This window comes from Cydia pomonella, chromosome 1 (genome assembly GCF_033807575.1).
Source record: "Cydia pomonella isolate Wapato2018A chromosome 1, ilCydPomo1, whole genome shotgun sequence".
Classification (NCBI taxonomy): Eukaryota; Metazoa; Arthropoda; class Insecta; order Lepidoptera; family Tortricidae; genus Cydia; species Cydia pomonella.
In genome coordinates, this window is record NC_084703.1 from 22,837,554 (window position 1) to 22,851,348 (window position 13,795).

At 36.5% G+C, this 13,795-nt stretch overlaps 1 protein-coding gene across 2 annotated transcripts in view; it reads left to right on the plus strand.

The window, feature by feature from the left end:
* The window catches only part of LOC133517933 (intermembrane lipid transfer protein VPS13B), a 102,099-nt gene that overhangs the window by 31,712 nt on the left and 56,592 nt on the right, over positions 1–13,795 (plus strand). The window contains exons 22-41 of one of the 2 annotated variants that reach the window (XM_061851419.1): positions 1,193–1,290; positions 1,502–1,779; positions 2,385–2,458; positions 2,597–2,624; positions 4,498–4,623; positions 5,323–5,450; positions 5,531–5,634; positions 7,125–7,305; positions 8,584–8,697; positions 9,035–9,098; positions 9,181–9,326; positions 9,936–10,047; positions 10,313–10,359; positions 10,611–10,743; positions 10,959–11,059; positions 11,471–11,641; positions 11,801–11,922; positions 12,382–12,544; positions 13,069–13,204; positions 13,661–13,789. In XM_061851419.1, the coding sequence (XP_061707403.1) occupies positions 1,193–1,290; positions 1,502–1,779; positions 2,385–2,458; positions 2,597–2,624; positions 4,498–4,623; positions 5,323–5,450; positions 5,531–5,634; positions 7,125–7,305; positions 8,584–8,697; positions 9,035–9,098; positions 9,181–9,326; positions 9,936–10,047; positions 10,313–10,359; positions 10,611–10,743; positions 10,959–11,059; positions 11,471–11,641; positions 11,801–11,922; positions 12,382–12,544; positions 13,069–13,204; positions 13,661–13,789 (2,455 nt within the window). The remainder of the gene's footprint in view (positions 1–1,192; positions 1,291–1,501; positions 1,780–2,384; positions 2,459–2,596; positions 2,625–4,497; positions 4,624–5,322; positions 5,451–5,530; positions 5,635–7,124; positions 7,306–8,583; positions 8,698–9,034; positions 9,099–9,180; positions 9,327–9,935; positions 10,048–10,312; positions 10,360–10,610; positions 10,744–10,958; positions 11,060–11,470; positions 11,642–11,800; positions 11,923–12,381; positions 12,545–13,068; positions 13,205–13,660; positions 13,790–13,795) is intronic. The other variant, XM_061851426.1, reaches the window with a different exon arrangement.

Consider the following 13,795-nt stretch of genomic DNA (forward strand, 5'->3'; position numbering starts at 1 on the left):
TAAATATCGAAACTACATAATATGTAGTTTCGATATTTTATATACTTCGTCTTTGATTTTGGCGGCAGCAAGTTATTTGAAGTCAATTCTGTTTCTGCTCTCAATTCCCGTGGCGTGCAATTCATATTAATTTAATTTTTTGTCAGTATTTTCGTCAACAACGCACAATTAATCTAATAAAATAGAATTACAAAATGAAAAATTTCAACTTTATCTCCAAAAGTATTTAAAAAAAGTCTACGCGTTTTTTGTGGTTTGATTACGAGTAGATTCTTGTATTTTGACCTTTAATATTTAAATTAAATATTTTTAATGTGTATTTACTATTTGTGTAGTTCAAATTATTGGAATTTGTTAATGAAGTGTTATAAGAATGAAAGTGTTATTTATAATGTTCATGTAGATTTTATATAAATAACAAACTGCAAAATATAGCAAATATCGTTTATTGTTTTTTTTTAACAGGCGCACTGGCAGAATGTCATAACGAACCATTAAACAAATATTGTCTACCTTTTAGCTAATTGCATTGTTAGTGGTAGGCCCTGGCGCGAGGAATGAAAAGGCATGATGAACTTGACAATGAAATTTAATTTGTATTTTCGGATACAGGGTCGAGTTAAACCGATCGCGTCTAGGAGCGAACTGCCGCTGGCGCATAGCAACGTAGTGTGCATTACTTGTAATAAGATATTTATATACAATTTTGAACCTTAAGTATTAGTAACTAAGTATCTAATTAACATGACAACCTTTGTTTAAAAATAAAACTTAACTAATTACGGTACATATGTACCTATAGTGAGCGCATCGCTAACAGCACTTATGCAGTGTCACAAATATATGTGAAATGGAAATTAAAAAAGAGCATCTTGCCGGCCTAAGCATGCAATTTTGTATAAAATTTCATTAAATACCTCTCGCTAGCCGCGCCCGAAACGAGAAATTTCGCAGCCTATTTTAAGGAACATAATATCAATATATCATTGCATGTTTGAGAAATACTTGTTGAATGAGGGCTGCGCTCGGCCAGTTGTAGTGGAGATTACGAGATCGTTATTAGTATATGGTACATAACATATATGTTTGTATGTTTGCCCGCTGATATAATGGTCTAGAGGCTAATGCTAAGTAAAGTCACTAACTATCACCTACATAGTACATATTTATATATTGTAATGTTTTATTTCAGTATGGGGCGCTTAACAGTCAGCTCAAGCTCTATGATGAAACATCTCTGGGATGACGTCCGCCATGACGGTCCTACGTTTATAACAAAGCCAACTACTGGTAATCGCAATCATATCTATTTAAAAAAAAAAGAAGTAAATTCATACCCAAATAATAAATTAATTAGTGTATAATATTTATGTGCTTCTTGCAAATGCATTATTAATTCAGTTGATGATTTAAGAATGACTTGAAAAAAAAAATGAAAATTGAACCTTGCTTGTAAAAATGCGATGCTATACATATAATAAACGTGCTCGTCTATTTGCAGAGGAGCCTATGGAATCGTTTCCCTGGAAGCTGCGTCTAGCCGACGTGACCTGTTACACCCTGGAGATCCGTCAGTACACGGACGCTGGGCGGGTGCAGGGCGGCGTGCTGCGCTCTACGCTCAAGTCCTCGCCCATCTCCACGCGCCTGGTGCTGGAGGCCGTCACCACCACCGTCACCCTCTCCATCGTTAGCAAGTACATGCAGATACGCTCGTGGAAGGTATCGCCGGAACAACAGAAAGCCAGCGAGCGGTCGGAGCCACCCCCAGAGGAATTGGTAATATATACTAATACAACTGCACGTTACTTACCACGATTATTGAGGAACTTATGCGGTAGTTCCCTATAAAATGTAGCTCAGTTTGAAATGAATGGCGTTATTCATAAATGTTCTACAAGCCTCAAATAGCTATTAATACTTTGTCTTAATCTGTCATTTTGGCTTAGGTTTGTAGGTAGGGCACGGCAAGGGATCATAGGCGTCCTTAGGCATTCCGAGGTGCGCTTGGTGATGCCGAGGCAATCTTGGCATGACTGGTATGTCTAAGACACCTTGGTATGCCTGAGAACGCCTGAAGTTGCCTCGGCATTTCCAAACAAAGTTTTATGAATAAGGGGGTTAAGCTCGATGTAAGGAACGGCGTTGCTCTCAACAAGACGGGCAACGTATATTTGACTCCCCAGTAATATCGTTTTGAATAAAGTCAAAAGCCAGAATTTTAAGTGATCAAAACGACGTATTATAAATTGTTTTTTTTTTTTCATTTACATTTTTTTTGAAATTGATATTTAAAAATTAACTATCAACAACTTTGTAATATTTATTAATTAATATCTAAATAAGACTTAAGATACTTTTGAAGATTGTTTTATTCTTTGCAGAGGGTGCAATATTTTAAATCTGGAATTGATTTCAAACCATCAACGTTAAAGGAGTTCGTTCGGGGTCCAGCCAGGTATATATTTTATCCTAAGTCTTTATTAACTTATGTCTACAAATTTACAAATGTACTACTTTAACAATTATTTTGTATACTTTCGGGAAACAGTGTTTATAAATACTTCTATTACACAAGTAATCAATTTTATTTCAGACTCCAAAGAAGTCAAAGTCCGCAAGAGGTGAGAACATAAATCTTTTATATTTTAGTAGTTGGAACTTTTGCCATTACTTTTACGCAAGGTCTGTAAATATGTATATTATTTTACTATCGAGACAAATCTGCTTCTCTTTATGAAATGCCAAAGCGATTTTTCTACGGAGTTCGAGTGACGTCACAATAACAATTATATATTTTTCATCTATTCTATGCGGAAAGTTCACCTTTCATTGGCTGATAGCCGGGTGGAAAATTACATTTTCACGTCAGCAGCTGGAACAAGAGTAATTTGCTGCTTAAAACAGTGAGCTAAATCGCATTTTGCTCACTGAGTGAGACAAAATAACATTTAAGTGACCTTCATATTCGAATGTCATTTCAACGTGCGGGGTCTAATACAAGTTCGAAGTATTTGGATTCTATTGTCTTTGTCCCTTTCACGTCATTAGCAAAAAGAAAGAGACAAAAAAGTGCATACGTAATTCAACTATATATTGACGGTTTATAATAGACTCCCGAAATAAGTCAGACCCCATCGTTCCAAAACACCCTACGAGTTTTCATTCGTAATAATTAATTAATGAAATGAAAGTTTAAAATTTAATAAAAATACCATAGTTTACGTATTTTAATATACAATCAAAATAATATACTTATACAAATTTACGCAATTGTTACGCAGTAAATAATACTACTTAACGACTTTTAACGATCTCTACTATAGTTGACAAATAGTAGTATCCGCAATTCGGACCGTATCTTACAAAGTTTTTTTTAACAAAAAAAAGTTGACGATTGAACTGTCAATTGATGTTCGTTAATTCATTATTTTCGTATCATTTTATTGAAATTTCTTTCGTTTTGTTTTATTGCGGTAATTAAAGTTTATTGTTAGAATACCTTCAGAAAACATGAGTGAAATAGTGATGAAGACGGAATATATTTTTCAGGTTGTATTTTTTGATGGCTGACTGACGTGAAAATTTTTGTGTACTACACGGGATCAAAGTTATTTACATCTCGTGCGCTTTTGAGTCCCTTACTACGCTCAAGATTCTAAATTAGATTCACTTGCTACGCTCGTGAATCTATTATAGAATCTTTCGCTTGCACGGGACTCAAAACAAGCACTCGAAGAAATATCAAACTTTGCTCTCTTGTTGTACAAATAACTATTCCCACCCTAGTGTGGAAAGTTTTTTTTTCTATCTTTGTGCTTCGAGCAACGGCTAACAGCCATATATGCCATATTATTCAAGTTAAACCTCTCTTATTAGCTTCCGCATTTTCAGACCAAATATTATTGAAATTAAATGTCAATTGCATTGCATAATAAAAGAATATATACTACTTACAGTATTTAATATATAAATTGATGTAATCAACATAAATATTTGTTAATAAATTAATATGAATGACGCTGAATGTTTAAAATATTATCCTTACATTCATTCATTAAGTTTCACATTTTTTAAAGCGCGTATACATTAAGGCATTAGACACATCCCAATTTAAGATCGGACTGTCTATGGTTTTAGATTTTTTTTCCGATGTAAATGTAAATTGCGCCAATTCCAGTCATAATCTACATTTCATGTGTTTAACTTTCCTCATAGTCGAAATGGAAAGTAGAGTGTTTAACTCGGGTATAAGTATCCATCTCACCCTTGAACTATTGGCGCTCTCACTTTGTTCGAGCGCCAAAATATATAACAACGTACTATTGATGACTCCACACCCTTTTATACTCGAATTATGTTTTGTTTATAAAAATTATATTAAAAGCAGGAAAGTTGTTTGACCTTATTATTTTCGTAATACTAATTTCATGCTGTTTTATGGTTTTACATCATGCATAATTGAATACATTTATAGTAAACTACCTTATATCTTAGGGCAAGCAGAGTAACCTTCGAGACCGCGATCCCAAGGAGAAGACCACGCAAGGGCCTGTGGTGAGCATGGGTATGCACCTGCACGCGGACACGCCGCCTGTCACCGTCCGGCTGGAGCACGACCAGGTCAACACACTTTGATGTCTTTATTGTACATGTTCTCCTAACACAGGAGCCGGAAAACATGCGAGCCTTGGTTTACTTGATGACCAAAAATTTACCAAACCGTTATTGATGTTTCTTACCTCCAATATAAATATAATATCCAAAGACCTATTGATTGTATAACATGTGTAAAGTTTAAGATAATTAAGATGATTTGTGTGATGAGTTCAGATATTTGTTCCCGAGACATGGGTGTTATAGAGCTTACTGTAGGGTCAATTTGTGTAAGAATGTCCAATATTTATTATTTTTTTTATTTTCGTTCTTCGTATTTGACAGCTAAACGAGATGGCTCTATACGGCTCCGTAAATTATAAAGTTACTTTGAGTATTAAAAGTTGACTGACAATTCAGTGGTCACAAAATATATCAGGCGAATCAGGTGGGGCTCAGTACAGCCCCACCTGATTCTGCTGTTAAACTGGGAAGGCACGATTATTTCTTAAACTTTACCTTTCATAACAATTAATCATTATTTGCTTAATCAAACAAAAACCGAAGTACTTTCTAAAGACAGCTCAGATTAAGAGTAGCTCCACCGACTAACATATTGAATTGACATCAGTATTAATTAGTTTTAAAAGATGTATTACAATGTCTGCAGATGCATTTAATGTTTATGTACGAAAAAAATACGAGTTATGTGTAACAATATTCCAGGTGAACATCGTCGCAGCGGCGGTGCATTGTTTGACCCACCTGCACATGGTAATGAGCAGGACCCCGGTCGCCGTATCTCGGTCATACACGTCATTGCCTGGCACTCATGATCAAAGATCTTTAATAAGGTAACGTTATGACAGCAAGTGATATGCACAAATATATTGATTAAAACTTACATATTAATACTACTGAAATAAAATTTCAGATCAGTGTCCGAATTAAACGAGCAGGACACCCCGTCTGATGAGAATCTGAGTGAAAGTTATTCTGAACTCATCCCCATATTTGAATCTCGAGCAGTTCCCGAAGGTTTGTCATTTTATTGTTTTTTTTTTTTAATTCTCCTAATGATGTGATGATGAGATGTTTGAGTGCTGGTGACCATCTCAATACATGTCATGTTTAAACTTACATCGTTATCAATAGCCTCCTAAGTCCCAGATTCTTTAGATTTGATCTTAAATTTGGAACCTTTACTTATTTAATAAAAATAAAAAATAAGTTTTAGAATAAAGCCTTTATAAAAACCTCTGGGACTCAGGAGGATAGAGGGAAGGGATCTATGGTCGATACCCTGCTGTATCGACCATAGATATCTATAGGTACGCCATCATCGTTAGTCAGGACCGGGACCGATATCGCCTTGCACAATATTGTACGCTTTACCAAGTCAAATTGTCTTATGTTTAATACAATTTTCTTAACACATATGACTGTTTATTTTGGATGGCAATTTGAAAACCCTTCAAACAATTCATTAATTCACTAGAAATGAGGATAGTAGGAAATATATTTTTATCGATAGATTTTTTTTATATCTGAATACTATGTTGAACCTTATCCTAATGGGAAATATAATGATTTACGCTAAAGATTTTTGAAATTAAAACAGATCATAAAATTTAATTGCACATTGCAACACATTTCGTTTGCCTATTTTTTTGCTTTAAGATAAGAACAACATTATTTATTTGTTAATTAGCTATCTAATACTTTACTTGGACATTGTGAAACAGGCCCTAATACGTTTTTAATCGTTTTATACGGGAAAGGATACAGCACGCAACGGAAAACGTATACATATATAAAATCAAATCGCTAATAGTGTAAAATGTGAGGAGTAACCCAATAATTACTTATAGCTATACTAATGGCTATGCTTTTATATTGGTCATTATACCGCAACAGACGTCAAGTTGCTGACATTGCGATCATGCTTACTGATCAAATTGATCAGCAGGGCCCGTACTTTTCATGCTGTTGATGTAAAAATGACGTAATTTAACATACAGGGAGTTACTACAAATTTAGATAACTTACTTATTGATGGGTATCATAATAAATACTTGTTACGTGAATAAAAGCTTGTTACGCTGTTAAAAACCAAAAATATGTATTATTTCATAAATTAATGATCTATTATTTATTTGTGTGACAATAAAATGAAAGTCAGTTAGACGTTTTTATACTGATTGTCAAGTATATGTATCAGTTACCTAAGAGATTGACAAATGATTAATTATTACGAAAATACTAATTGGAATCATACTCTATGTAGCGTGACGTAATTTTTCTGTCAACGGCATGAAATGTACGGGCTCCGTTGATCAGGAATTAGAAAGAAGCTTTTAGCCGTCAAACCACTTCTCCTTATATGTATGTATATTTCTATGGTATCGACTATTGGGCATTAACATATCGAGTATTGGAACGTTTACTTGACATAATTTTAATTGTAAAATGTTGTTTTAATCATATTTAATTAATAAAAAAAAAAAACTATTTTTTGTAACCTTTAGTGAAGCTGAAGACCTTCTTTTGGTTCCAATGGGTCGTGGGAAGAGCGACGCTGGTCGTGGCCACGCACCAATCGAAGCTGGCCATGGAAATTGACGACATCATATCTACAGTAGACATTCAGGAACATTACAATCAGCTCAAAGTGAAAGTCGCTTCTGCATCAGTTCGTCATTACAAAAGGTTGGTAAAAATAAAAAATAATCATCTGCGAATTTCCGGATATTTTGTGTTGACCGTACGACACATGGGCGTATTCACATTTTTTTGTGTTGTTATCCTGTCCTGTAGTCCAAAGGACAATACTGGCACAATTTGTTCGAAGAGATGTTGTATGACGATTTATTAACGTGCTCAGTGAATGGCCTGTATAGAACTGGTATTAAACTAGCACAAAAATGCATGTTTGATACATTAAAATACCATAAAATCAGGATTTCAAGAGTGGTTGTCCAAGGGACAACTCGTAACCGTGGCAACGAGTGACACTAAAAAGTTATTCCACCCACATAATGGTGCTGGTAGACATTAGTAGAGTAAGTCAGTATAACAGATAGATAGGCCACTGTATAACAGATAATTTAAAAGATGATGTCGGTATGGGCGAACATGCTGGCCCGCGGTGTACAGCTGCAATCAAAACTACGCTCTTTAGAGCATACTGCACCTCGCTGTACTCGGCTGCACTGTGTAAGCTGTACGCAACGGTCGCTCAGCTCTCTGCGCGTCCAGTATAATAATGCTCTCAGGGCGCTGCTGGGGCTGTCACGGTTCTGCAGTGCATCCACCATGTTCGCGGAAGCACGCGTAGACAGTTTCAGTGCAATGCTGAGTAAGAAGATGGCATCGCTTCTGAACAAAATACTTGACAGCCCGAACAGCCTCCTGAAGACATTAGCTGTAAGGAATGAGTGCTCAATAATGCAACACTCAATTAGTAATACGTTGTCATTACTGAGTTACGAATATTAACATAGATTTTAGGTTTTAGTTTAAAAATACTAACAAATTTGTGGATCTTGTTGTCTGAATAAATATACGTAATAAAAAAATAAAAAAATATACTGCGCATGAATGCTACATGCAAACAAAATTCTGATACTCACATTCATATATCTACTACATACTTATATCTGCCGCGTTTCACTTTTGCAAAATTTTCGAATACGCATTGAAAAAGAAGTGCGTATAATTAATACAGCAGCCATAAGCAGCTGTTCGACCGACGGTGAGAAAACTACTAGCGATCGACTATTTTCCCATACGACAAACGTCCGCTTAAGATGCCATCCCTATTTATCCCCAAATATAATTCCGCCAATGGCTACTCTTATTTCTCAGGGTTTTACTACATCACATAGAAAATATTTGTTCATCGCTATCGTTACTGGTTTCACGGTTTTCACCGCTGAGATAGCTGTTTATGCTATAGAATGTAGAATATTGAAACGTGTGATCCAGGAGCCACGAAGACTGGGAGGCCGGTGTGCTGGGCGGGCGGGTGCTGGAGGCTCGCGAGCCCATCGACTCCAAGGAGGAGGATCATTTTCTCGCTATCACTATTACGCAGGCGCAGTAAGTTTACGTCGTCTTGTAATCGCTCACATTATTTTTATAAATAGTCAGTGACTAATATTTTTATTATTTAAGGCCAAGCGTGCTCGGTCAATATGTATTTTTTTTTTATATCTATCAAGGTAACTTTCTATAATCATACTCGTATTCATACAACAGTTTAGTACCTACATTGCGAAGTTGCAAAGTCTCTAAATCAATCAGAACTTTAACTAGTGAGATTGCTGTTGCCAAATGGTTCATTAGTTCACCAGATATAAAATCAGAAATTCAGAAACTAGCCTGGCCTCGCCTTTATGTGATAAAAATATTGACGCGTTATCGTGTACTCTTACAGAATATCCAACTTGCCCGCTAGTTGGAAAGAAGAGCTACATCCAAAACTATTACAACAAAAAGGGGTAAGATTGTTGTATAATGAGTTAATGACCCTTAAGTAAGTGATATTCTATAATATTATTAACCCTTGTTATGCATTTTCAGGCCGGAGACAGCATGTGGGAAATATACGCTACTCTCGCGCCTTTAGAAGCGGTGCTGCAGCCTTCTCTTATTGAGAACATTATGTCCCTAGTCCGTGAGATGGCGCCTCCGTCTTTTTGCCCTCTGCAATCCGAAGACGAACCAAGGTACAGTCATTAGAATTTTTCGTATGGCATTTACAAAGTCGCTTTTAATTAGAACAAACCTATAGAGACACTTAAATGTGACAATTATTAACCGTAATTTATTTTACGGGTAAGGAGACTCTTTGATAACAAACGTTGAAAGTCATCGAATGTCACCGATGTAAACGGAACGAAAAGTTTCTATTCGCAATTATAAACGATTTTACCACATAAATGACAAAAGAGATTGTCAAAGATGCAAGAAAAATATTTTGAATTATTAATATTTAAAACATTTAATAATGACAACCGATTGCGTATCAACTCAGAAAACAAATGTTTTGAAAATAGTCGTTGACATGATGGGTACTTACAATTTATTTGACTATACCTGTCGCACGAACATGATTGGTATATGTAAGCTGCTTGTAACGATACTATCTCAGGGCCAAATATAATCTTGCAAGACTTTATATCCAACTAATAAGATAATGAGAATACAAAAGATCCCTGTTTATTGCCGCGAAGTCTCCACAAAATGGCGGACCCCCAATGCTTGCATCACGATATTGATCATATAATGAAAGGTATCTCGAATCGAACAACATTTGAAACTTGTCATGTTTACAGTAACGGCAGCACTTGGCAGTGGCCGTTCTGTTACGTCACTGCAGGCGGACTGCGCTTGCTGGTCAATACCGATCTTCACGACCCCGAAAATGACGACACGTTTCTCTTATTGGTTCGTATCAGATTCACATTAAACGGCAGGAATTGGGACGGATATTGCAAAATTTTCTTATGTCGAAGGAATGTTCTACCCTCTGTATAGTACTTAATTACGTTTCACATTAAAAAGGCAGCCTGCGACTGCTCTCGGCCATTGAAGCTGTCATTTAAGTATGGATAGTAAAACTTATTTTTTGTTTGACATTCTGACCCAATGATACAAGTAAATAGCACTCGCTTTTGTGCAAATTTGAAATTAAACAAACATATACTTTCAGGTCGGCAAAGTATCTATCAATCCGCACCCTGAAAATCCTATTTGTCGGTAAGAATAATTTTTATGTTTCATTATTTAAACTTAATAAAACTTTCTGAAAAGGTACATAAATGTATCGCATATAACCTCAAAAAATAAAAGTGTTAATTTAGTTGATCACGAAAAGAACAAATCTTACTTATTTGTTATGTACTCAAGAGATAAATAGGTTTATTGAATTTTAATATCATTTTATTTATATGAATGTAATTTTAATAGGTAAGTGTATGGTTGTAAAAATTGATAAATTGTGTGTTTAGACAATCGGTTACCACCGGATTGGATGGCTCTTGGAATTCTACCGGAGGCAGCCCGGAAGGCCGGCAGTATGAGGTCAACGTCAAACACGTCGCCATACAGTCCGCGCAGCTCCAACAGATTATCAAACAAGAAGTCAGTATTCATTACTCTTATACCCGACGGCTCCAGCGTCAAGCGTTTACGCTATCGCTATACATTTTAATAACCAATGTATGGCGGTCGGCATCGGTGCCAAGCACACACCCTTAGAACATACGTTTTGACGTCATTATTATTAAAATACTACTACTACCACTTCTTTCTACATAATATATGAGAGAGACTAAAACAATCGTGTCTGTGCGCAGGAGAGAAGAGAAATCTACAATAAGGGCACCGGTAGCGAGAACCCGGCTGTGAAGTGGTCTCAACCGCCTGTTCCGCCTGTCGTGACAGCTATTCTTCATCAGTGAGTTTCATTTTACCCAATACTAAAGCCCCTTCAGATGTTTCACATTAGGTAATTCAACAGCGAACATACACAGTGTTGATGTTGTCTCTGTCACTTACAAATTCCAGTTTATGACCGTTGGTCCCCTTGAAACGGGAATTAAGTTACATGTTTTGGCCCATATTAATTTCGCTGATTAGTGTAAATACGGCTCTGAATGTCTAGTGTGTTTCTGATCTAAGCTAAAAAAATACAAATGGTATATTTGGCCAAATGCGGCGAAGAATTCACTTCCGGGCATCATAGACTGTAAGCATACGAGTATTATAACGCCACTTATTTATATAATGGACCTGCTTATGAATATAGCCGGATTTAGACGGTACAGGTAACATATAGCCTGTGTTATGTATGCCAAAAATATTCCAGTGTGGACATAAGCTGCATTATTGCGCCGCCGCTGTTCGTGAACGGCGCGCTCACGTGCGGGCCGGCACTGGAGCTCAACCTGGCTTCCGACTGCGCCTTCGAAATTAGCCTGGAACAGCTGAAGCTCGTGCAACACTTGCTCTCTGAGGCCAGCTCTTCGACGAGCTCTAGGTACATTCCCTACTCTCTGTTACAAAACGTGATATTTAATAGATAAAGTTACGCGGGTTCCGTTTCAAACGTATAAACCATCGTCGACGCTATTAACTGACAATTCGAATATCTGATTTCAAAGAAATAAGGATTAAAATAATGCAAATTTATTTTTAGTGAGGATTCTATTCCATCAATGGTCGCCACAGTCGTCGTGTGTCCGTATGCGGCCTTATTTTTGAACCCGAAGCAAACGCCTGAGAGTAGGTTACAAGATAGTAACGCGGAATCCATTAAAGGTATTTCATATTTACTTATTTTTAATAATATCCATTGTTTTCCCAAATCTTTTTATCACATTGAATATTCTTATATTCCATAAATATCAATTCATATATTGATCGGACTTGGATTCAATCACGATGTAACCATACTATCCACTTTTTTTTTTAAACCACGACAGTAGCAAGCAAGCATACGGCCCGCCTGATGGTAAGCAGTCACCGTAGCCTATGGACGCCTGCAACTCCAGAGGTGTTACATGCGCGTTGCCGACCCCTTGAAAATTCGTACACTCTTTTTTTGAAGAACCTCATACTGTAGACCCTCGGGAAAACCTCGGCAGGTAGCTCATTCCACAACCGGAGCGTGCGCGGTAGAAAGTTCCTCTTAAACCGCACAGTGCACTTCTAGTAAAGATTTTAATAAACATGAACCTTTAATCGAAAATATGTATATTTGTGATATCATTTAACTAGGAGTTGCTGAAGTGCAATTGTTCGACGAATCAAGCAACACGGGTAAATCCGATCGAGGATTTACAACCGATTCTGGTATAGACGTGGCCACATCAATGTCAAGAATAAGGCTAGACAGGCCCGCTTCCAAGAAAAACCTCAACGTCGCCTTTGCCGAGGAAATGTAAGACATCATTCCTAATGGTCGGTTGCACCAAACCGACTGTCACCGTTAAAATATCCGCTAACTAATATTGGAAAATTTTATTGTTCACACTGCGAGTAGCGATAATCAGTCTATCAAATGTTTTTGGTGCAACTGGACCTAAATATATTTACCTACATTAGTAGAGGTACAGCCAGCAGCGAAAGCAGCATGGTCATAACATTCTGAATACATCATAATTGCTAAAAGTATTTTATCGAGTGCAATTTTAAACATCTCGCCCTATTAGCTATTTATGTTGTTGACTGTTGTACGGTCTAGAAAAAACCTTTGCCGCGGAAAGTTTTCATTATACATTTAATACAGTATTAGCTTTGTGTGAAATACTGAGTAGGGTTAAGTTAATAGTTGCTAAGGCACGCTGTGTTCGCCATAATTGGCATAAATGTAAAACTTTTCCGACTGGAAATAAGTGTTGAAAGGTAACAACGGCGATTTAATTGATTATTTTTTTCTATTTTAATTGTTTTTTTTTTTTTCAGAATTGATGCGTCTGAATATCTGGAGGTATTTGTGACAATGGGCGTGATCGAAATATCGCTTTATATGGAAGATGACAATAGCCCCGCAGCAGTTGCTTTGAGGCCGCCTTCCAAACCTGAGCAAAACACTGAAGAGGTAACCAATACTTCACTTTAAGTAAAAACTTTTATTAAGCGTATCTTCTATACGAGTATTACGAGAACACGCGTCCTCTATTCTAAATCACTTTATAGTAACCATTGAAAGATGAATAATATGAAATGAGAATCTCCTCAAGCGTATAACGGTAATTTAAAATTTGTAGATCGTTTTATAAATGGATTGCTAATATCTACCGATTAACTCGCTAAAGCTGGCACTGAATGTCTAGGAGAGTGTTGATAAATCTGTTCAAACCCCAAGCAAGCTTTTCTTAATTACCTATTATCAGTTTTAATAGTGTTCGGAATTTAGATGAAAATATAATAGAATAATCATATTCACATAATATTTAGATGGCCAATATATTCACAACACGCCCTTTCAGTAAGTTGTCAGCGCTACTAAAATTTATTGTTATATTTTGTTATCACAATGCATACTTCTATTTAGGACACGCCCGGTTCTGAAAAAGACGCAGACCAAGTCGAGGGAACTTCAGCATCTGAACTAAAGTCGACCGCTAGCCAAATGAGTATTACCGAAGGGGTTAGGCTTATGGACACGAAACTTGACATGCACGTAATG